This window comes from Myotis davidii, unplaced genomic scaffold (genome assembly GCF_000327345.1).
Source record: "Myotis davidii unplaced genomic scaffold, ASM32734v1 scaffold653, whole genome shotgun sequence".
NCBI classification, from domain to species: domain Eukaryota; kingdom Metazoa; phylum Chordata; class Mammalia; order Chiroptera; family Vespertilionidae; genus Myotis; species Myotis davidii.
The window spans coordinates 1,342,175-1,363,768 of NW_006285129.1; the positions used below are offsets into that span (position 1 = coordinate 1,342,175).

General features: G+C 56.8%; 2 protein-coding genes across 3 annotated transcripts in view; both read right to left on the reverse strand.

Annotated features, from left to right (window-relative positions):
• Positions 1-2,822: 2,822 nt before the first annotated feature.
• LINGO4 (leucine rich repeat and Ig domain containing 4) lies at positions 2,823-8,106 on the reverse strand. Of its 2 annotated transcripts, none has more exons than XM_015558770.1 (2): positions 7,994-8,106; positions 2,823-5,406 (listed from the first exon to the last, which is right to left on the reverse strand). In XM_015558770.1, the coding sequence occupies exon 2, from the start codon at positions 5,391-5,393 to the stop codon at positions 3,609-3,611; it is 1,785 nt and encodes a 594-aa protein (XP_015414256.1). In that variant the 5' UTR covers positions 5,394-5,406; positions 7,994-8,106; the 3' UTR covers positions 2,823-3,608. The 2 variants fall into 2 exon arrangements, with proteins under 2 accessions (XP_015414256.1, XP_006755776.1); XM_006755713.2 differs by having other exon boundaries at positions 2,823-5,481.
• Positions 8,107-10,043: 1,937 nt separating this feature from the next.
• Positions 10,044-21,594, reverse strand: part of RORC (RAR related orphan receptor C) — a 21,596-nt gene continuing 10,045 nt past the window's right edge. The window contains exons 3-11 of the mRNA XM_006755714.2: positions 18,866-18,951; positions 18,418-18,559; positions 16,782-17,339; positions 16,441-16,562; positions 15,423-15,555; positions 15,145-15,252; positions 14,880-14,990; positions 13,079-13,188; positions 10,044-10,291 (exon numbers count right to left, since the gene is read on the reverse strand). Coding sequence (XP_006755777.2) covers positions 10,130-10,291; positions 13,079-13,188; positions 14,880-14,990; positions 15,145-15,252; positions 15,423-15,555; positions 16,441-16,562; positions 16,782-17,339; positions 18,418-18,559; positions 18,866-18,951 — 1,532 coding nt within the window. The 3' untranslated portion in view covers positions 10,044-10,129. The remainder of the gene's footprint in view (positions 10,292-13,078; positions 13,189-14,879; positions 14,991-15,144; positions 15,253-15,422; positions 15,556-16,440; positions 16,563-16,781; positions 17,340-18,417; positions 18,560-18,865; positions 18,952-21,594) is intronic.

Genomic DNA, 21,594 nt, shown 5'->3' on the forward strand with positions numbered 1-21,594 from the left:
CAAGACGCTGGGAGAGGTGACTGAGAAGAAAGAGTAAAAACCAACCAATCCTCAGCTTCCTGAGTCAGTTGCATTGCAGTTACTGAAGGAGGTGAGGATTAACAGTTGACCCCAGTGCCCCTAAAAGAGTTGTGGAGAGCTAGTGGGGTGGAAGATGACCCTGGATTTTGCCTTTCTCACAGGTCAGGTCCTGCAGCGGAGAGGCCCTGGGGTAGAGTTGCAGGAACATGCAGGGGCGAGAGCAGCATCGCAGTTTGGCGGAGGCATTTGGGTTTTGAGTCGGCCCTGAGTTCCAGTGCAGCTCCCGCACTAACTGGCCCTGTGGACTCCAGCACGTTTCTTAATCTATTTGACCTTTAGTTCCATGATCAGCTAAGAGCCTCACATCAATCTTATAGGATTTATGTGAAGATTAAATAAGAAGCAAAGATAAAGTCACTGACAGAATAGGCCTCAATAAATGTCTCACCCTGGGGAGAGCTCCAAAGATGTGGACCGTAACATCGCTGCACATGCACACACATGCACACAGCTGCCTGTGTCCCTGGTTGCTTCACACACTTGTACACACACACACACACACACACACACACACACACACGTCTACACAGTCACACCTGAGCTAAGGGCAGCTGTCCCAGACAGGTGTGATGGGGACTGATTTGCTGATTGTATAGGCCGTGGAAGTGCTCATCTGAGTAACCTTGCTGCATTAAGGGGACTCACTTTTCCAAGGTCTCTGGAAAAGCAGTTACAAAGAATAAGGGATGGCAGTGAGGGGGGGAGAGCAACTCCATTCCCCCGCCCCCAGCTCCAATGTGTTTCTTGAGCGGGACTTGCCCATCTCTGCCAAGGAGGGTCTAGTCTGGGCCCAGAGTTGTAGTGATTAGAGCTGTGCTGTCCAACACACTGGCCACTTAAAGAAAGCTAGTGGGCCCTGGCTGGTTTGCTTAGTGGAGAGAACGTTGGCCTGCGGACTGAAGGGTCCCAGGTTTGATTCCGATCAAGGGCACATGCCCAGGTTGTGATCTCAATCCCCAATAGGGGGCGTAGAGGAGGCAACCAACTCAGGAGTGGAATTTTACATTTATTCAGTTTTAATTCATGTTAATGTGAAAACCAATTCTTGATTTTGTTATTGTAAAACTTTTAATATGTTTGGGACAGCTTGGATGTGTGAATCAAATTTTCCAACAGTGAATTTCATGAAATCTAAATACAGATCAGATATTTCTGGTGAAAATTTACTGATTGAATTGGAATGTGCTGTAAGGGTGAAGTATGCATTGGACTTCAAAGACCTAATATGACAAGACAATGTAAAATAGCTCATCACTAACGTTTATATTGATAATATGTTGAAATAATAGTCTGGGTACATTAGGTTAAATTAAATAAAATGTATAGTATTAAAATAATTTGTGTGTGTTTCTCTTTGCTTTTAAATGTGACATTAGAAAATTTGAACTTACACCTGCGACTCGTACGTACTCTATTTCTGTCGGGCTGCCCTGGAGCCTCTGGGACACAGGCAGCAGCACCTCCTGCTCCAGACACGCACCATCTGTGCCCTGTCCCCACCGCCTCAGGGGGCTGCTCTGACAGCAGTGCGGCTTCCGCTCTCCTCTGCATTGCAGAGTAGGCAACACGAGTGAGAAACACTAGCACCTGACCCCGCTGCCAACCTAATCAGATGCTGGTGGAGCATTTGGAAAGGAGGGACAGGGCTGCGACCCGCCAGGGAAGCCTTCCTGGGGTCTTAGGAGCTGGAGAGGGAGTTGTTGGGAGGCAAAGAGAATTGTGTGCAAGGTGGGGGTAGGGTTGGAGGCTCAAGGGTACCCATTTCTGAAGATGGTTGATTTTCCAGCTTCAATCTCCAAACCGTGGGGTCTCACATTCACCTCTGCCCCACTGAGGCGCTGTCCTGGCGGTTGAGTCCCCCTGTGTCCTGGTGGTGCCGGCTCCCCTCCCTCCCTGGGGACTGTAACGAGTGGTCTCCGCAGGACAGGGACAGCAGCAGCCGGAGTCAGCCGGGAGGCTCACGGTGCTGTAAGGGGGGTGAGGGGGGTGGGGGATCCTGAGGTGGACGCCCTGCAGATGCTGCGGCGGAGAGGCTTGCCAGGGCTGTGAATCTCCACTCTCGGCCCCTCCTCCCTGCTCCTTTTCTCTCCCCTCACTCTTCCCGTCTCAGTTGCTGTCCCTTGAGCGCTTAGCATCTACTTTTTCTGGCTCCGCTTTGCCCTCTATTTGAAGCGCACGCAGAGGCCGTCAGCATCTCAGGCTCCCGCCCCGCCCCTGCATCAGAGGTCTCTGTCTGACAGTGACCTCACTCAGGAGACGGCTTCCCGCTGGGGCTGCACTAAACCCGGACTGGACAGGGGCACTGCTGAGGGCAGTGAAGTGCACCCCAAGGCTTTCCTGCGGCTGCCTCTACCTCTACTTTTCACTACAGCTCGCAGCCAGTCCCTCCTCCCTGTTCCTCCAAGCCCAGCCCTGCTCTGTTCTGGGTCTGTCTCCTCTGACAAGGGCAGATTTTGCTTTTGTTAGTCATTTTCTAGGAGTTCCCCTCGTGCCTTCCCTGAAGGGCAGTAGGGATCTGTGACAAGGGAATGAGAGGGAGATCCCAACTGGAATGAGGATGGAGGGTCGGAGCTGGGTGTCCTGGATTGGAATTCTGCAAAGGGACCCCTTGGGAGGTGGAGGATTGCTCCGCCCACCCCAGAGACGGAGCGTATGTTAAAGGGTTAAAACGGAGCGTCGGGAAGAGAGAGAGAGAAGGGGGGGGCTAGGAGTGCTGCTCTCCCCAGACCTGGCTGGTCACCTTTTGCATAAACCCCTGTTTATTACATTTAGGCAGGGCCGTTGGGATACATGCTCAATGGGCAGGAAGGATAGGAAGGGGGAGATTTGACAGCAATAAGGGGCAGGAAAAGTCTGAAGTAAAGAAAACTCCAGAAATCACGTTTAGTGTGGGCTGCTACTGTCAGGGCCTTTGGGCAGCAGGTTTAATGATGCGACAGACAGAGGCCGGATGTGGAGGCTCATGCGGACACAGTGCCAGGGTGTAGTCTGTCCTCCCCCATCCCACACTCACCTCCTCTTCTCCTCAGCTGCGGCCCTCGGCCCTCTTTCCTTCTGCCTGGGGGAGGGGGTGGAGGAGGAAGAGGGGGAGACCACCTGGTTGAGGAGCAGAGACTCCAAGAAGCAAATGGCACTTCCCTCTGAAGTAATCGTATAGCTGTGGTTGGCAATTGCTATTGCTTATTGAAGCCCAGATGTATGTGTAAAGAAAGCCTGATGGGTGGACGAGCAGACTGGAGCCCTGGTTATAGTTAATGCTTTGTGTATTGTGGGGCGAGGGCTGGGCGGACTACAGAGTCTCCACACCAGCTTGCTGGGGCCCTCGAGGGAGAGATGACAATGCCACCCTCAGACTGCAGCAGCACGAGGCAGACTAACCGGAGATCCCATAGCCACGGGCACGGTGCAGGCAGGAGGCCTGGGACACCTGTGCTGCCTGGGACTGGGTTCTGGCCCAAGCGGCCGTGGGTCCCCCCCTTTTGGTGTCTGAAGCTGGCTTGGCTGGGTCCCCAGAGTGGAAGGAAAGGTCAGAAGAGCTTGGCAGTGACCCGGTTTCCCCCAGAGTGCTTATCCCCAGAGGGTCGAGGTGCCACAAAGTCAAAGGTCATGTGATGTTTGACCCGACCTTTGCCCTTGCTCCAGAGGGCAATGAGGCCAAAGCAGAGGGTCACGGAGGTGAGGAAGGGGAGGAAGCCCACTGCCAGCACCATAGCTACCCCTCTGCTGTCCAGGAAGAAGGGCCCCGGGACCCCTGGCGCGGTGATGTTGGGGTCAAAGAGAGTGCCGTTTGGTGGCTCAACTTGGATTACTTCCAGCCAGGTCCTCAGGGAGTCGTTCCCAGCGACGTTGCTCACCACACAGACATAGGCCCCTCTATCCCGTAGCTGCACGGAGCGGATCTCCAGGGTCCCGTCCTCGAGCACCCGAACTCTCCCAGCCCTCCCCAGCCAGGCCCCCGGAGGCCTCATCCAGGAGACGGTGGGGGCTGGGTCTCCATCCCCAGAGCAGGAGAAGACAGCGCGCCCCCCCTCCTCGGCGATGACCCAGCGAGGCCCAGACTTTTGGATCAGGGCTGGTTGGCAAGTGAAGTGCCCTGGAGGGAGGATGTCCGAGAACTCCCTCAGGCTCTTCCCCTGGACATGCCGAGGGCCAGCGCAGGCAGGTGGCGACGTCCCGAAGTCCAGGCGGCGGCGGAGCCGGAGCAGCCAGAGGAGGCGGCAGTCACAGGTCAGGGGGTTGCCAGACAGCTTCAGGGTGACCAGTTTATCTGGAGAAGGGAAGGCCGTTTCCTCGAGTGTCTGAAGGGCATTATCCGCCACGTCCAGGAGGTGGAAGGCGGTCAGGCCGTGGAAGGCATGGGCGGCGATGGAGGTGAGGCAGGCCCCCGACAGCCGCAGCTCCTGGAGGCGCACCAGCGGACTGAGCCTTCGGGCGGGGATGGCCGAGATGGGGTTCTGGGAGAGGTCCAGGACCCTGAGGAAGCTCAGGTGGCGCAGCGCCTGGAAGGGCACGGAGCTCAGATTGCAGCGGGTGATGGCCAGGCTGCTCAGATTGAGCCCAGCCAGGCTCCCCGGCTCCAGGGCCTCCAGAGCGGGCCAGTGGTGGATCTCCAGCTCCTTGAGCTGCCCCAGCCCCTGGAGTGCCCCCGCCGGCAGCCTCCCGATATCCAGTTCTCGAAGCCGGAGGGACACGAGTTCAGGGAGCCGGGCCAGGGCCAGGCCAGGCACCGTGCTGAGGTTGCAGCGCTCCAGGGTGAGGGCGCTCAGCTTGGCTAGCCCGGCGAAGGCCCCCGGAGCCACAAACACCAGGTGGTTGTCCCCAACCTCCAGTTGCTGGAGGCTCCCCAGCTCCCCAAAAGCTCCATCAAGGAAGAGGACAATCTGGTTGAGGCGGAGGTCCAGCACGGTGAGGGCAGACAGGCCCGAGAAGATCCCAGGCCCCATGATTCGCAACCGATTGCCCTGCAGCCTCAGGGTGAGCAGGCTCTGCAGGCCGTGGAAGGCCCCGGGCTCCAGGCTGGACAGCTGGTTGTAGCTGAGGTCCAGTTCCCGGAGCAGGCCCAGGCGAGAGAGCATCCCCTGCTGCAGCCCCCACAGACGGTTCCCACTCAGGTCCAGGAGCTCAGTGTCCAGTGGGAGGCCCCCGGGCACAGCCTCCAGCCGCCGGTGGGCACAGAGCACTGCCCGGGGCTGGGAGGTGCAGTCACACACAGCAGGGCAGCCGCCACTGCTCCCTGCGGGCAGGAGGAGCAAGAGCAGGAGAGGCGGCCATGGGGGCCGGACTTGCTTTGGAGCTACTGTGACAGCAGCCATCCCCTCTTCAGTCCTGGAACAGATGATGACATGGCCTTTTTTGGAAAGTGGCTTCAGATGATGGTGACCCTGGGCTTCCCTGGACCTCCTTAGCGGGAAGAGAGAGAGAGAAGGGGGGAAGAAAGAGAGAGAGAGAGAGAGGGAGAGAGAGAGAGAGAAAGGAGAGAGAGCCACCACCTCAGAACTGCCGGGAAGTGGGGCACAGACCAGGAGGAATTCTGGTGTGTACCTCCTGGGGGCTTCTTTTTGGGGAAGCTCTACTTTCCCTTCCTCCCGGTCCTGGGTGCCTGCAGGTCAAGTGGAACCCTAGTCAAGACTGAATTCTGGCCCAGCTGGTGTGGCTCAGTGGCTGAGCACCGACCTATGAACCAGGAAGTTACGGTTCGATTCCTGGTCAGGGCACATGCCTGAGTTGTGTGCTCGATCCCCATTGGGGGCCTGCAGGAGGCAGCCAATCGATGATTCTCTCTCATCATTGATGTTCCTATCTCTTTCTCTCTCCCCTGTCCTCTCTGAAATCAATTTAAAAAATATTTTTTAAAAAAACTGATTTCTGTGGGAAGTTTTATGGGACTGGACTGGGATAGGAAGCAGCAGGAGGCAACTTTGAGTCTCCCTGTAACGGGCTTTCCTCTGTACCTGTGAGATCCAGAAATGCTTCAGGTCCCTTATCTGCTCTTCCCAAGCTCCGTTCTCTCCCTCTCTTTCCACTCTCTCCTCCCATATTATCTGCCTGTAGTTTTGTTGAAGGCTCAGGGGGATCATAACCTTGGATCCTGATTGGAGAGAGGCCTTGCCATGAGTCCATTGTCCAAAGCTGGGAACTGTGCGGGCCGCAGCCCCCCAGCCTCCGCTGACTGCCTGTCTGCCTTCCTTTAAGGTGGCACAGAGCCTGAGGCCCTGGACTAGCGAGATCCACTCTCCCCAGAATGCTGTGGGGACCACAGCCAAGTGGCACATTGGCTGTGGCACAGGACACAGGGCCCACTTGAGCCCCTCATAAGAACCCCAAGGGCAACCCCAACTCCCCGATAGAGAAACGTATGAGGGGTATGGGGAGGCGGGGGGAGGGGGGAGACGGACAGCACCTGCTCAGACAGGTGGGTGGGGAGCAAGGCGGCCCTTGGCAGGCACAGCAGCTCTCTGGGCACAGGCTGTGTGCGGAGCCTGTTCACTTAAAGTGGGTTTCTGGGTGCCAGGGGTGTGGACAAAGTCAGGAAGGCTGTGATTACAGTGCCCACCGGGCACCGACTGAGGTGATGGAGGAGAAGGTGGTAAGAGGAGCCCCTGACACCCTGTCCAATGCCAACAGGGACCCCCCAGGCGGGGAGGGTTTGGAATTGGCAAGGGCTGGCTAGATGGAGGCAGGATGCCCGGGTTTCTTTCTGGCTGCAGATCCTGGTCACCTCTGGGCTCCCAGGCTTCCGGCTTTCTGGCCCTCACAGGGTTAGCTCCCTACTGGACGCCTCACTTTCTCCCCGCCCCGTGGAACTCAGGAGAGGCAGTTTGCGAGGTGGTAGGATTCCTTCTCCTTCCCTTCCCACTCAACACTCTCCTCTAGAAGGGTCGCTGTGGTGGCTGTCCTATAGCCACTTCAGACGTGCAGGAAATGGAAAACTGAAGAAAGAGGCCCAAACAGTAGAGGGATGTAGTACACTCTTCTGAGACTTGAGCTTGAGAAAGAATGGCATGGGGCGGGCATGGGGCGGGCAAGGGCTGCTGACCAGCCTCCTCTCACCCCTATGCCAACCCCACAGGTATCGATGGCCTGCTAAGAGCCGCTCCAGCCTGTCTCATTCTCCCTGTGCCTGCTCTGGGAAGTCCACCTGGCAGCTAGCACTTTGTCACCACCAGCCGCAGTTCCTGCTCATCCCTCTTGCTCTGCACTCAGCGAAAGTGCAGCGAAGCGTTCAGCCCAGTTTCCCTCCTTCCCTCCTTCCCTCCTTCCCTCTGCCGCCTGTTCCCTCTCCGTTCCCAAAGCCTCCTGGGCCCAGGGCTGCGGGATCTGGGGCCAATCCATTTTCTTTATTTATAAGGTGGCTAATTTCATCACGGGCTTCCCTTGCCAATTTCCATGGCTACAGGACTGGCTTCCGGCCACTTTGCAGGAAGAAATCGGTGTCAGAACCACTTTTCTCTCTCCTCAAATGGGCTGGGGGCTGGGGGCTGGGGCGCCATCCCCTCATGAGATGGGGTGCTGTCTTGTCTCTCTGTGGCCGTCCGGAACACATTTGCACCTGGAGAGCCTCTTTAAGGCAGACCTCCCTGAGACACGGGGACCTGCGTGGGGAGGGGGCTCCAAGAGGAAAGATTTCTGGAATAGTCACACTGCTCGTTGGGTGGGAAGACACTTCTCAGAGAGAGTGAGCCCCGGGGAGCTGAACGGAGGTCTCCTTGGAGTCCCTGCCCCCAGGGGCACTTGGGACATCTTAGTTCTCCCACCAAAGTCCTGTGGGGCCAGGATCAATGGTTACCTGGGGGGGCGGATGGAGGTGGGGCTACAAACCCTCTAGCCTTGACCGGCAGGGGTCTGGCCTTTTCTCTGAGAACGCTATGGAGAAGGGCAGTTGCAGCCCCGGACGGGAGGTGGGGGCACTTACCGGAGAAGCTGGAGGTCCGCATCAAGTTGGGCGCCGCATCTGCCCAGAGCTGGGGGCTCATCCCATTCGAGCCGCACCTGGGTCCGCACCTCCCCTGGTGCTCACTCCCACTGCCCCCCACCTGCCTGCCTCCCGCCTGCCAGTCCACCCGCCCTGCCCGCTGCTGCTGCTGTTGCTGCTGCGGCCACTGCTGCCAAGACAGGCAGAAAAAAGAACCAGAAAGCATTTTTTTTCCTCTCTCTCTCTTTTTAAACCAGGCGAGAATGAGTCTGCAGCAACCCCGTTGGTGCAAAATAAATAAATAAAGCAGCCAGGGAGGGCTGCAGCAGCGCCACTGCTGGGGAGCGGGTGAGGGGGTGGGGGGGTGAGGGGGAGAGTCTGGAGCCCCCAGAGGTGGGGGTCGAGCAGTGGAAGCAGCTGGGCAGCTCCAAAGAGTCTCTCCCACATCCCGATTCCCTCCCGGGAGCTCCAGGGCCAAGCCCCTTAGGGCTGTCTTCCCAGATGCAGGGCAATTCCCGGCAGCCTCTCACTGTAAATGTCCCCTGTGGGTATCATTCCTGGGGAAAGTTCTCCGCCCCGGAATGTCCCCTGCGGAGCTGAGTCTGAGGCTCCTTGCGTGGGGGTTCCCGGGGATCCTCTCCCAAGCTTTAGTGAGGGGTGATCGGAGTAGGGGCTGAGCCCTGACAACGCTGACGGCTGGCTGGGCCCGGAGACCTGGGTCCCCACCTAGGAGCCAGACTGCGGAGCCGTGGGTAGATGATCTTATTGAAGACACAGACACCTCTTGCCTCTGAAATCATTTTATAAAGAATGATACAAATTGGGGTTTACGTTTACCCAATGAATCCCTCCCCTGACAGGCAAGCCCCCTCCCTCTGCTGTTCATCCCTCAGCAGAGGGCTGGCAGCTCATTGTAAAGCCTGGGGCTGGGGCTGGAGACAGGGCCTCCACCCCCTGCTGCAGCCGGTGGTTCCCAATCGCTGAGTGCCCGGACTGCACCTGTTCCTGCTTCCTTCCTCCCTCGCGAGAGCTGGGCCTACACTGTCCTCTTGGAGGTCCATCTGTGGCCTTCGGACTGTCCAGTGGCCAGCCAGCTCTGCTTCTCTTGGATTGTCTTGTGATAGGAGACCGCTGGGCTGGAATAGCGTTTGGAGCGCCCCCAGTCTAAGATTGGTGGGTGGGGCACCATGGGAATGCTCTGGGTCCCTCAGGATTGGTGCTCTTCCTGAGGCCATTAAGCTCCTCAGTGACCTCAAGGAAGACGGAGATCATGTGAGATCAAATGTGTCTGTAGAGCCGCATAACTGCAGGTCGAGTGCGTGTGTGTGTGTGTGTGTGTGTGTGTGTGTGTGTGTTTCCCCTGTTTGCGGACGTGTGCCGGATCAGATTTGTGTTAACCCCTAACGTCTATTCTTAAAGTGCGCATGAGGGAGGTTTGAGTTCTAACCCTCTCTCTGTCTGTGATGCTCTTGGCTCTCCTTGTACCCTAGCCTATACCCAAATCCCATAAAAAATTATCCCTGTATCCCATGTATGCAGGGGGTTTTTGTGTGTGTTTTTTAGACCCCAGGAGAAGGGCAGGGTGCCCAACCATTTCCTTGCTGGGCTGGGAGGAGGGGGGAAGGCAGAAAATCTAAAGGTCCAGATTCAAGTTCTGTACAGGTCCTTCTGGGCTCCAGCCGCCAGTCTTAGCTTGATGCCCCCCCTGCGCTGAAGCCCACGGGAAAATGCAATGAGGTATTTCAACGGTCTATTCTTAGCTTCTGAGCCCAGAGCGGAGTTCCATCTGTCCAGGCTGTCCTGGATCCCCCCTGTTGTCCCGAGGACACCTTGGTCCTCCTAGAGGTCCTAATATTCGCCACCCCCTTGTTCCAGAAGCTGGGGTGAGGGGCACAGGAAAGAGGATCAAGCAAAGCTGAGGCTGGAGACCGTGTTCCCCTCGCCCCGCCCTCTGGGTCTCGGCCCACTGGCCAGGCGGGCCTGTGGGTAGAAAACCAGTCTCAGCATTTGCTCAGTCCCCAAGAACAGGTAGGGCCACCCTCCAGGGTCACGGGAAAGGAAAAGGCTGAGTGGGGAGGGGATGTCCAGGGAGGTGGTCCAGCAGGTTCTAGACAGGAAAGGAGTTCTTCCTCCAGGTCACTCGGACAGCCCCTCGGGGGCCTCGATTTCAGTGCTGAAGAGCTCCTTGTAGAGTGGGGGGAAAGCAGCTTGGACCACGATGGGGTGCAGATGCTGGAAGGTTTGCAGCTTTTCCACATGCTGGCTGCACAGGCTCCGAAGCTTCCCCTTGGGTGGCAGCTGGAGATGAGTAAATGGGGAAGGGGGGTCAGTACTTCAGCGCTCTCCCCAGAGCAATGGAGTCCTCTCATCTTTCTTCGCCGAGGGTAACCCTCTGCCCCTCTCTCTGTGCGCCTGGCACTTGTTGGAACAGCCAGATCCCACGGGCAGGGGTAGGTATTGTCAGGAAGCAGAGGCCAGGGAACGCTGATGTGGGCCAGGTGTCTGTTTTCTGGGTGAAACCCCCAATCATGTTCCTGCCACCCCTAAAAAGGAACCCTGTTAAAGCCTTTAGTTGACACTTTGTGCTCTTATAATAGTGAAACTCTGTGAGTCTCTGATTTCTATACGGTCACATGACTCTTTGCTTTTGTTGATGCTGTTCCCCTCACCTGGAATGCCTTTCTGGTTCTTTGCTTGGCTAATTCTTACTTTCAAGTGTCACCGCCTCTGGGAATATTTCTCTAACTAGCATCCCCATCCCTCTGCCAGATTAAAGGTCTTTCCTCTGTGTAGCACTTAAATCCCATTTTAGAAAAATGATCCAATTTGTCTGCCTTCCTACCCTAGGTTTAAGCTCCTTGGGTAGGGTCTCTCTCTCTCTCTCTCTCTCTCTCTCTCAACACTGCCAGGACTCAGTTGGGGAGGGGGAATGAAAAAGACCCAGAGACCCATGAGGTGACAGAGGGAGGGAGACCTCATTGGGAAAAGGCTGGGAAAGCCATTTATCTTCTGCAGTTTCCTCTCTAAGCAAGGGAGGCTTAAAAATACCTCTCACAGTCACCCCCACCCCTTCTTCCCAGCTTAGTTTCCTGGGAAAGGGGCAGCCAGGGAAGAGCAGGCGGCATGGGACCCTTTGGCATCTCTTGAATTCATCGTCTTTTCATTTGTCTGCTTTACTTTGAGTTTCTTTGGCTTTTGCAATAGTTTCATTCATTCATTCAATAAGTAGGTGTGGAGCACTTACTCAGCTAGACACTGGGATGGGCTGTGGGGATAATACATCAGTGGATAAGATATCTACCTTTACTAAATGTATATTCTAGTCAAGGATCCAGAAACTAAACAAATATATAATATGTCCGAGAATTTCTTTAAAGAACAATAAAGCAGGGTGAGGGGCTTTTGGTACGAGGTGGTCTGGGAAAACCTTTCCAGAATGAAGGCATGGAGCAGGCCATTTAGAAAACTCGAGGAAGAACATTCCAGCAGCTGGAACAGCAAGTATGAAAGCTCAGAGCTGTGTGTGATGTGTTCAAGGAATAGCAAGGAGGCCAGTGTTGCTGGAAAGGGTAGTTGAGGGGGCAGCAGGAGGAGAAGAGGTGAGAGAAGCAGTCAGGGGTCATGTCATGAGGTAGACCCTGACACAGACACTGGATTTGACTCTCAGCATGGAGGGCAGCTATTGGAGGGCTGAGCATAGTGCTGTGTGGCTGACACAGGGCAGGCAAGGGTGGGACAGGGGTCCCGTTAGGAGGCCTCTCTAACAATCCAAGTGAAAACTGATAGCTGGGGGGTGGGTGCCGTGTGTGTGGTGACAGTGGGGAGGAGATATATTCTGAAGGTGGATCTAACCAGATGTGCTTCACAGCTGCTCTCCCAGGTTCCAGCCTCCATCTCTCCTCCTAATCTAGTCTACTGGACTGGAAGTTCTTTAGGGCAGAGACAGACAGTTGTTTAAGTCATTGCTGTATCCTCAGCACCGGGCACGGTGCCTGGCACATAGCAAGGGCCCGTTGCTTGAACACTTACATAAGTGGTTCCTTTACACTGGTTCCAAATTAAATTGCCTAAATAATAGCTCCGATGATATCATTCTTTTAGCCCTTGGGGCTCGCCACTGCCTAGAAATAAAGCCTTTACTCTTTAATATGTCATTTAAAGTGCTCTCTGATTTGCTCCCTGACCTAATTTTCAAGCTCGTCTTCCGCTACTTCCCTGCCTCCATCAATCTATCCTGATCTTACACTTTAGTGAAAATGCACCATGAACTATATTCTCCATGTAGGCATTATTTGGCTCCTTAGCTTTACTCAGATTGTTCTCTAAACTTGAAATGCCTGCCCCATCTTGTGAATGTCTGTTAAAAATCTTACCTATTTCATGGCCTACTTTAAACGCTCCTCTGGGAAGCATTTCTGATTCACTCCTTTTACCCCCAAATTATTTTTAATCCTGTTCTATGTTCTCCAAACATTTCCCCCAAAGCTCTTATCAAAGTAATGTATCCAGGCAAGCGATATGGTGGAAAGACCACGGGGATTAAATCTTGCATGTGTCACCTACCTATCGTGTAAAATTGGCTAAGTCACTTAAGCCTCCTGAATCGTACAGGAAGATATTAGTACCTGCCCTATTGAATGAGCTGCCCTGAGGATGAGCGATCACATCTGCCACAGACAGAACTGTGCTAATTGCATTATTACTATATCACATTCTACGCTATATTAGAGCTATTCGTGCAGGAGTCTCTTCTTCGTAGCAGATTGAAAACTCGCGGCAGGGACAAGGACACATCCCTGTATATTTCCATTCCACAGTGCCTTGTACGAGCGGGTGCTGGGTAAGTGTTGGCTATATTAAACCGAATTGCTCCCTGGAGGTCCCTCCCAATCCCGGGCTCTCTAACTTTCCATCTTTACGCACATAGAAGTGATTGCCGGATCCCTCAGTTCCCGTGCTGTTGCGAGCTCTCTAACGCATTGTGGCAGATGCTTCTCTGTACCCTCGGAGCCCGGGCCCCGCAAGCCCTGATGTCACAGCTCTGGCGCTGGGCCGGGCCTTGTCTGCCCCAGGGACTGCTCCTACCTCTGCCAGGATGCCTTGGCGATGAGTCTTGCAGAGATGATGGTGAAAGGCCAGCTCCAGATTGGACTGAAGCTGTTCTACTTTCCTTTTCTCTTGGAGCCCCGGCCGGTCTGAAGGAGGGGAAAGGGCCACAGTGAGAACAAGAAAACACATGGACAATAGCTTCCACCAAAAGGGTGTACTGTTTTTTGTTTGGTTGGCTGGTTATTTTTTGTTGTTGTTGTTAGAAAGTGGAAGGGAGGGGGTAGAGACAGAGAGAAAGAAACACTGATGTGAGAAAGATCCATCGATTGGTTGCCTCTAGCACACACCCTGACCCGGGCCAGGGATCGAGCCTGCAACCCAGGTATGTGCCCTTGACCGGAACTGAACCCAGGACCCTTCAATCTGTGGGCCAATGACCTATCTACTGAGCCAAACCGACTAGGGCTAGGGTGTACTATTTTGGACATCTGTTCTGGATGAGGTCTTTCAGCTGAGAGTGTGTGTGTGTGTGTGTGTGTATATGTGTGTGTTGATTTGATAATTGTTAGCTCTAGGGCCTTGGGCTTGGCTGCCTACAAGGAAAACTGGGGAGAGAGATGAAAAAGATAAGAACTTCCAAGCTGTCTTCTCTGCTCCAAGCTGTCTTCTCCCTGGTACCCTGGTATTTCTCATAACCCATCCAATCCTAGGCACTAGGCTTCTGCTATGGAAAAAAAAACCCAAGAGATTGGAAGAGAGCCCTTGTCCACTAGCCAAGGGTGACCTCAGATAGGAGATGGCCTTCATGAAGTCACCTAGGCCAGCATCAGGGCCTCTGCAGCAGTCTGCAGCTAACGTCAGCAGACAAACCACCATTTGCCCTGGCTCCATAAAATAGCCAGATGTCATCTTTTAAGTCGTTATTTCCAGTTTAAGGAGTATTTTTAGGTCTCTACTCAGTGGCAGAGCCAGAAACTGATCGGTTTGGTCTGTAAACTCAGGTTAGTTGCCGGACACTCTTCCCCAGGTTCTCCGAATACTTATTAGCATTCTGCTGGCCAGGCCAGCCCAGGCCTCGCCCTCCTAGTGGAGTGCTGTCCAGAGTCCTGCCATGATGGCGTCCAGGCTTCAAGTGAGTCCACACAGAGCAGAGACTCTCAAGGTTGGTGGCACATTATGACCACCTACCTGGGGAGGCTGTTAACAATTCTGGTGCTCTGGCTGCACCCAGATTAATAAACCTTGGAGTCTCTGGGAGACGGGCCCAGGTGGCCCTCCTGCTTACAGCTCCCCAGGTGATTCCGACGTGTGGCCACAGTGGCATGACCGACTTGGATGCACAGCCAGACTCGTTTCTCCCAGGGAACTGGCTCGCTTCCCCCATCCCCACATCGCCCACTTCTCCAACCCCACCTGTGCTGCGCCTTTCCCTCTCTCTGGCTCCTCTGAATCTTCATTTGAACTCATTTGATTTTATAGCAATATTGGGCTTTAATGGGCGCATATGCTCTTTAAATATTTTTTAATTGATTTCAGAGATAGGAAAGGAGAGAGAGAGATAGAACATCAATGATGAGAGAGAATCATCAATTGGCTGCTTCTTGCACGCCCCCTACCAGGGATTGAGCCTATAACCCGGGCATGTACCCTTACGAGGAATCGAACCGTGACCTCCTGGCTCATAGGTCGATGCTCAACCACTGAGCCACACTGGCCAGGCTTATATGCTCTTTAAAGCAATTTCTCAGACTTAACCACATCCGAAGGTCTAGACTCTTCAACATCTGGCACACCCCAGCCCACTGAATGTCCCTTACGCTGGCCCAGTGACACTCACTGGCATTGATGAGGACCAGGGCTGTGTAGAGGGCAATCTCATCCTCAGAAAGGCGCAGGGCGCTCAGGGAGCGGGAGAAGTCGAAGATGGAGCCGATGAGCTCACTGCAGCCTGATGGAGAGGAAGCGGAAGAGTGGGCCAGCTGCATGAGGCCTCAGCGCCCAGGGACACCCTGCTGGGGTTTGGCGCAGAGGGGGCAATCTGCCCTGGGGCTTGAAGCTTTAGACCCACCCGACTCCTCTCTCTCGTTCCCCCTGCTTCTCACCCAAGGCTCGGAACAGCTCCACACCACCGTATTTGCCCTCAAAAAAGACGGTGTGGTTGCTGGCATTGTAGGCCCGGCACATCCTCACCAGCACCACTTCCATGGCTCCTGGGGCGGGGAGGAAAAGGCAGGTGCAGCGTCACACAAAGCCAGGCCTGTGTCTCTGTCCCGCTGGGCATCCTGGTTCCTTGACCTCCTCCCTCCACTCAGCCCTGCCCTGTTGCACGCCCAGCCCCACCCCTCCCTTACCCTTAGGCCTGCCCACCCTCCCTGGGCACCTGCTTTGAGGAGCACAATCTGGTCGTTCTGGCAGAGCTCCATAAAGCCCGAGAGCCTCTTGGCGAACTCCACCACGTACTGAATGGCCTCGGTGAGGCGGTGGGCGCAGCGTTCCCACATCTCCCACATGGACTGCAGGGAAGGAGGAGGGTCCCGCTGTAGCCCCTTATGACCCGGGCACCGCCCCACGCCCCTGGGAGCCCGCATGGACAAGTGGCAGGGGATAGTTTATGAACTCCCACATTCTCTCCGCGTGGCCGCGTTAGCCTATTCTCAGCACAGATGCACACTCGGGGTCCATTCCCCGGGGGTTGGGTCCCACTTCCTGAGCACCTACCAGCGGCTGGCACAGACTGAGCTCTTGTGGGAGAATAAGAAAGTCTAAGACACAGCGCTGCCCTCAAAGAGTCTGCATCTTTGTTGAAGTGAAAAGCACCTACTGACCCCCTCCCCCAAAAGACACACCCAAAGGCCTTAATGGTCTAGAGAGGCAACAGGCCAGGGCCGAGCGAGTGTGTTTAGAGCTGGCGGTACCGTCCCAGCGGGACAGAGGAGGGAACATAGGCTCTGGAGCACGGCAGACCTGGATTTGCCTTTGGCTCCACCGCCCTGGGGCCTGGAGTGAGTCTGTTAACCACTCCGCGCTCAGTTCCCAGGTCTGTTACAAATAGAAACACATCCCCACCTCACGGGTTGGTTGTCAGAGGGCCAGGGATGGTGGATGTTAGAGAGTATTTCGCACAGAGCCTGGCAGGGGAGGGTGCTCAACGAGTGGCCATCAGGACTCTGCCTGGTGTTGTGGTTGACAGAGGAGGGACAGTGCGCCGAGGTGGGGGTGTGGAGGCCCAGCCAAGTGTTACCAGGCAGAGGCTCGGGGAAAGCTGGGGTCCATCTGCTGGGAGGTAGAGACCCCCACCCCAATGTGGGCGCGCATGTGTCTATCTGGGTGTGCAGGTGGCCACCTCTGGACTACCCAGTGGTGGGGTGTCCCGCTCCGGGCAGGTCCCCTGGCCTCACCTTCCGCTGGTAGCCAACCACCTCCTCCCGGGAGAAGAGGTTGGAGCGTTGCCGTAGCAGGTCCTCCAGCCGCAGCTGACACGTCTCTCGGTAGGACTTGCACACGTTCTGCACCAAGTGCTCTGGGGCCAGAGGAGAAGGCACACAGGCTCCGTCTCAGCTGGCGCCTCCCCACACATACGAGGGCACCCCGCTGCCTGGCGCATCCCTGCTCTGCCGATCCCCCTACCCCTCAGCTCTCTGGGGCTCGCATTTGGTTTACATGGGGTGCCGACTAGGACCTCTCTCTCAGAATGCCCACCCTCATGCTGCCCACCCCCTCTGCTTCCTCAGCTGCTCACCGATATCCGTCAGGGAGGCATAGGGTGCCTCGGGGGTGCTGCGGAAACTGGGGCTGCGGTAGCTGTCCGGGCCTTGTCCTGGGTCCCCCCGCCCAGGATGCCTGGGATCCTCCACATGAAGTCCATATCTGTCAGGGGTCAGCGGGCCGCCCGGACTGCAGAAGCTCTCTCTGCCCTCAGCCTTGCCCCGCTCTGGGCTGTATTCGAGGTGGTACGAGGCTCCGTTGAGCCCGGCCTTGGCCAAGCTGTGGGAGTAGGTAGGCCTGGGGCCTGGGGCTCTCAGGAGGCCAGGGGGGCAGGCGGAGGCCTCGGGCAGGTCTGGCGAGGAGCCCAGGGGCAGCTGCCCATCGGGGAGCCCCAGGGTGCAGGAGAGGGCGGCTGCCCCCTGACCCCCCGCAGGAGGGGTTCTGGCTGCCTGCTCCCGTGGCTCCCGTGGCTCCCGCTGCTCCCGCTGCTCCCGCTGCTGCTGCTGCTGCTGCTGCTGCTGCTGTAGCTGTTTCTGCACCTCAGCGTGGAGGCTGTCCCTTTGCTTCTTGGACATGCGGCCAAACTTGACAGCTGCAAGAGGTGGGGGCCGGGAGCTTTTGAGGCAGGAGGACAGGCACTGGGCAGAGCCCACAGCGTTTTGATGATGGGGGGTTAACTTGCTGCTCCCTGAATAGCCAACTCCAGGCAGAGCTTCTGGGGTCTTGCCTGAGCGCCTCCCTTTGGGGGACTCTGCTCAGGACCCTCCCACCTCTCTCGCTTGTCGGCTTTGGGAGCCCAGGCATTGCATCTGCGTAAACTCTCCCGGCGTGAACCCAGCTTCTAAATGTGGCCGAGTCTAGGCCATGACTCTGGACTGAGAATCCTGGCCTTTCGAAGTCGGGCTGGGGGTGGCCGAGAAGGGGGCCTCAGGCTGTATCGGGGTCACCTCGCCTTTCGAGGAGGGTCGGAGGAAGAGGAGGCTGAGAACACAGGTCTCCCTGTGGTCAGGCTGCAGGCTCCCTGGTGACCTAGATACTCACCACAGCCCAACCCAGGCTCCGCGGCTGGTGTCTGAACATCCTCTTCTGCTCTCTCTTTCCTGCCTTTTCGCCCCCCCCACCCCTCCCAGGTGTGGGGGCACAGCCCCTCGCTCCGCCTGCCCCTCGCACCCCTGCCTGCTTCCTTTCACTTTGTTATTTTGGGCGCTGAAAAGTGCTGACAGGCTCCTTCTGGCTCCCCCTCAGCTCATGCCCCCCCAGCCTGGGTTTTAAAGGCCCCAGGAACAGCAGGCCCACACCATCCCGGCCTGTGGGTTACCCTCAGGCCACCATTCCTGACACAGAGTTCAGGACAGGGGTGAGGGGCTGGGAAGAGAGAGGGGCCAGGGCTAGAGCCAGAAAGAGGGGAGTGGAGGGAGGAGGATCCATCCTGAGGAGAAGAAAAGGAGGAGTTGAGACCGCAGGGAAAAGAGAGTTATTGTAGCCGAGCCTGAAGTTGGGGACTGGGAAGAGCTCCAATGAGGGTGGACTGCTCACCCCACAGTGGGCAGCGGAGGAGACAGGGCCTGTCGGGAGGGATGGAGAGGGGACCCCGGGAAGGGCGTGTGCAGAGGCCAGGAGGCCCCTCCAGGCTGCAGGGAAAGCTGGGGGGTCTGCCCACTGGGCCTCACCGTCTCGGGACATGCCCAGGGCCAGGCATTTCTGCAGGCGGCAGTGCTGGCATCGGTTCCGGCTGGTGCGGTCGATGGGGCAGTTCTGCTGGCGAGTGCAGGCGTAGGCCACGCCACAGTGCTGGCTCCGGCGGAAGAAACCCTGGGGAGGCAGGTGGAGACCGGGCTGCTGGTCGTGGCCAGGCCAGCTCAGCCCCCAGCGCCTCCAGCCCACCAGCTCTGACCCCAGCTTTCCCAGGTCCTGCGGTCGGTTTCCTCTCCTCCATTTCTTGGTGTGATTGCAATTTGTCCCGTAATCGCTTCCCCAGCTTAAGACAAAGCCCCTATGTGCAGGGCCCTCCAGGTCAGGCACCGCCCCGGCCGCCTCAGCAGCCCATGCCTGGGGTCCATGGCCACCGACCACCCCCGCTCCTCATCTCTAGGAGACCCTGTGTACGTGTGCGCTCACCTTGCACCCCTCACAGGTAATAACCCCGTAATGGATCCCAGATGACTTGTCCCCACAGATTTTGCAAGGAATCACTTCGATTTGTGCTGGAAAAGAAAGAGCAGGAGGTGGGCCCGGGGCCTTCTCTGGGCCCTACCCCGTGTGCCTGGCCTGTGGATACAGGGCCACGGTGCTTCCCACCCCATCCCGCTCAGCTCAGCGCTCTGTCCCTCCTGCAAACTGGAGGGAGTGATGTGCAAAGTGCTGCCAGCCCAGGGGCTGTGGGGGCCGTTTTTGTATTTTTTTGTTTTGTTTTGTGGGGCGGCCAGGAGCTGTTCCAGCTCTAGGGGGGGCAGAGACAGCAGCTGCGGGGAGGCCACCTGCTCAGCGCTTCAAGGCTTCAAGTTTAAAAGGCCCCGTTGCCTCCCTCCCTCCCTCCTGGGGACCTAGGAGTCCTCGCTGCTTCACAACACCTGCTTCCCGCCCAGGGGGCTTCCTCTGGGCCACCCTCCCCCACTGGGCTCCCCCAGGCAGAGTGTGGGGCATGGCGGGAAGATGTGGCTCACCAAACCAGGGGGCACCTGGGCCAGGTAGAGATGCCAGCCATCCTCAGCCGGGCAGGGAAGGCTCAGGGAGGGACAGGGTCCACAGAGGGGGGCCCAGAGAGGGGAGGGAGAAGAGCAGATGGAGCACAGGAGAGTGGGGCTAGCAAGCCAGTTCTGCTGGATGCCTGGGAGCCAGGGAGAGCACCAGGCAGGGCTCCCAGGGCCCTGGCCCCAGAGCAGAGAGCGGGTGGCTCTGTGAATATGCTTATGTGCACACGAAGGCCTCCGTGTTCAACTGCATGCACACAAATCAGGAGTGTAACGCTGCCTGGGGCTTGAGACCATCTCCCTCAACCTTTCCTTTCCTTTACCGACAAAGAGACCAGATGAGGAAGGCCGTTGGCCCATGTTCATACGGCTAGTTTGACCCACAGCTGGGTCTACACTCCAGTTCCCCTGAGCTTTCCATTAAGCTGCTCTGTGTACACGGCGTTTGGGGTGGACATATCAGTGGGCATGTTTGCGCGCGCGCGCGCGCGTGTGTGTGTGTGTGTGTGTGTACACATGAAAGGTACATGTGATTTGTAAGCCAATGCATATTTACGTACATGTTTGTGTGTTAGTGTTTGTTCACTGAACTCACTCTAAGCTGTGCCTGCCCCCTCCTTTCACTGATGCTGTCAATGCCCACAGCTCTCTACTGAGTTCCAGGGCCCAGCAGCTGGCCTTCCTCCAGCCCATCTTTGAAGGGAGCTGGGCAGAGTTGGGATTCCTGCTACTTCCGGTGTTTTTGTCCCTCCCAAGGGCATAGAGGTCTATTCTCTGCCATTGCTGACCTGCTGCCTCCCCTCTGAGTTCCCTTCGGACCCAGACCTAGGCCCTGATCACGTGTAGGGTCTGCTGAGGTGAGGTGGGAGGGTGACCATGACTTGCCCACCACTCCCTGAAGTATTGTGTCCATCATCCTTGAGGTGAGTCAGACTAAGCTGCTTCCTCCAAGAGGCAGGGCACCCGGGGTCTGAAACCCGCCCCTAGGACTCGATCCCCAGCCCCAGCCCTACTTGCCTGCGCATCACACACACAGAAAGCTGTGGTCACCCAGGCCCGGGGGAAAGTGGGCAGTGCAGGTTCCTTCCAGTGCGTTAAGAGAAGATTGGAATGCATGGAGGGACGAGGGAACAAGAGGGGTTCGGGTGCTTGGAAAAGGGGCAGAAAATGTGGGGGCACCTGCATGTCAAGTCACTTAGGTTCTCTGGGCCTCAGGTTCCTCGTTGGTAAGATCAGGATGGAAATAACGTTGCCTGTCCCTGGGGTGGTTGTGGGTGGTACAGTTAAATGATATCACCATGGGGAGCATGTGCTACGCCGGTTACCGCTGAATGGAGCTGAGGGCGAGGAAAGCCAGTGGGCACCTGAGGTCGCCAGACATGCTAGTGCCCCATGGAGTCTGCCCTTGCCTCAACACCTTCCCCCCAACACCGTGGTTTCGCTCTACTCGGTGGACCTGAGCCCAGAGAGGGGAGAAACCAACGTGGGTCGCCCACAAGAGTAAGCGGGAGAGAGATTAGGCCAAGCCACAGTGGGAACTCAGGCTCCAGCCCCGCCGTCGACCACAGGCCTCCCAGCCTGTTCCCTTCTCCCGGAGCCACATCCGCATGCGTGTGTGCGCTGACCACACGGGTGACCCAGACACATCTCCCTGTCCCACGCCTGACCTGCTGCTGGCCCAGCTCTAGGAACCTCACAACAGTGTCACCACGACCTCGCCCTTCTCCTGGGGCTATGTGGCCAGCCACAGGCCTCCAGCACAAATACCGGGTTTGGGGGATGTCTGAGTTCAGACCCCAGGCACGAGGCCAGCCACTGCCCTATGTCCCCAGCCGTAATCCAAGACAGCGGTACCCAGGGAGACAGCCACAGAGTCAGAGGGTCCAAACTAGAGGGTCAGATTAATAGAGACTTAGACCCAGAGATGGAGAGAGGGCCAAAGAAATACAGAAAAACCCAGTCACGTCCTGGCTCTGTCAGCCCTGTCAGGCCCTTTTTCCTACTCCTCCCTCCTTCCCCTGACACCTGTGTCCCCTTCGAAGCCATCTACCCAAAACCTCAACGTTAAAGTCCTGGTGCGCATGAGTGTGACTGTGGAGGAGGGGAGGGGAGAGGACGAGAAGGGGATGGGCAGAGGTGGCAGTGGGGGCAGCAGGA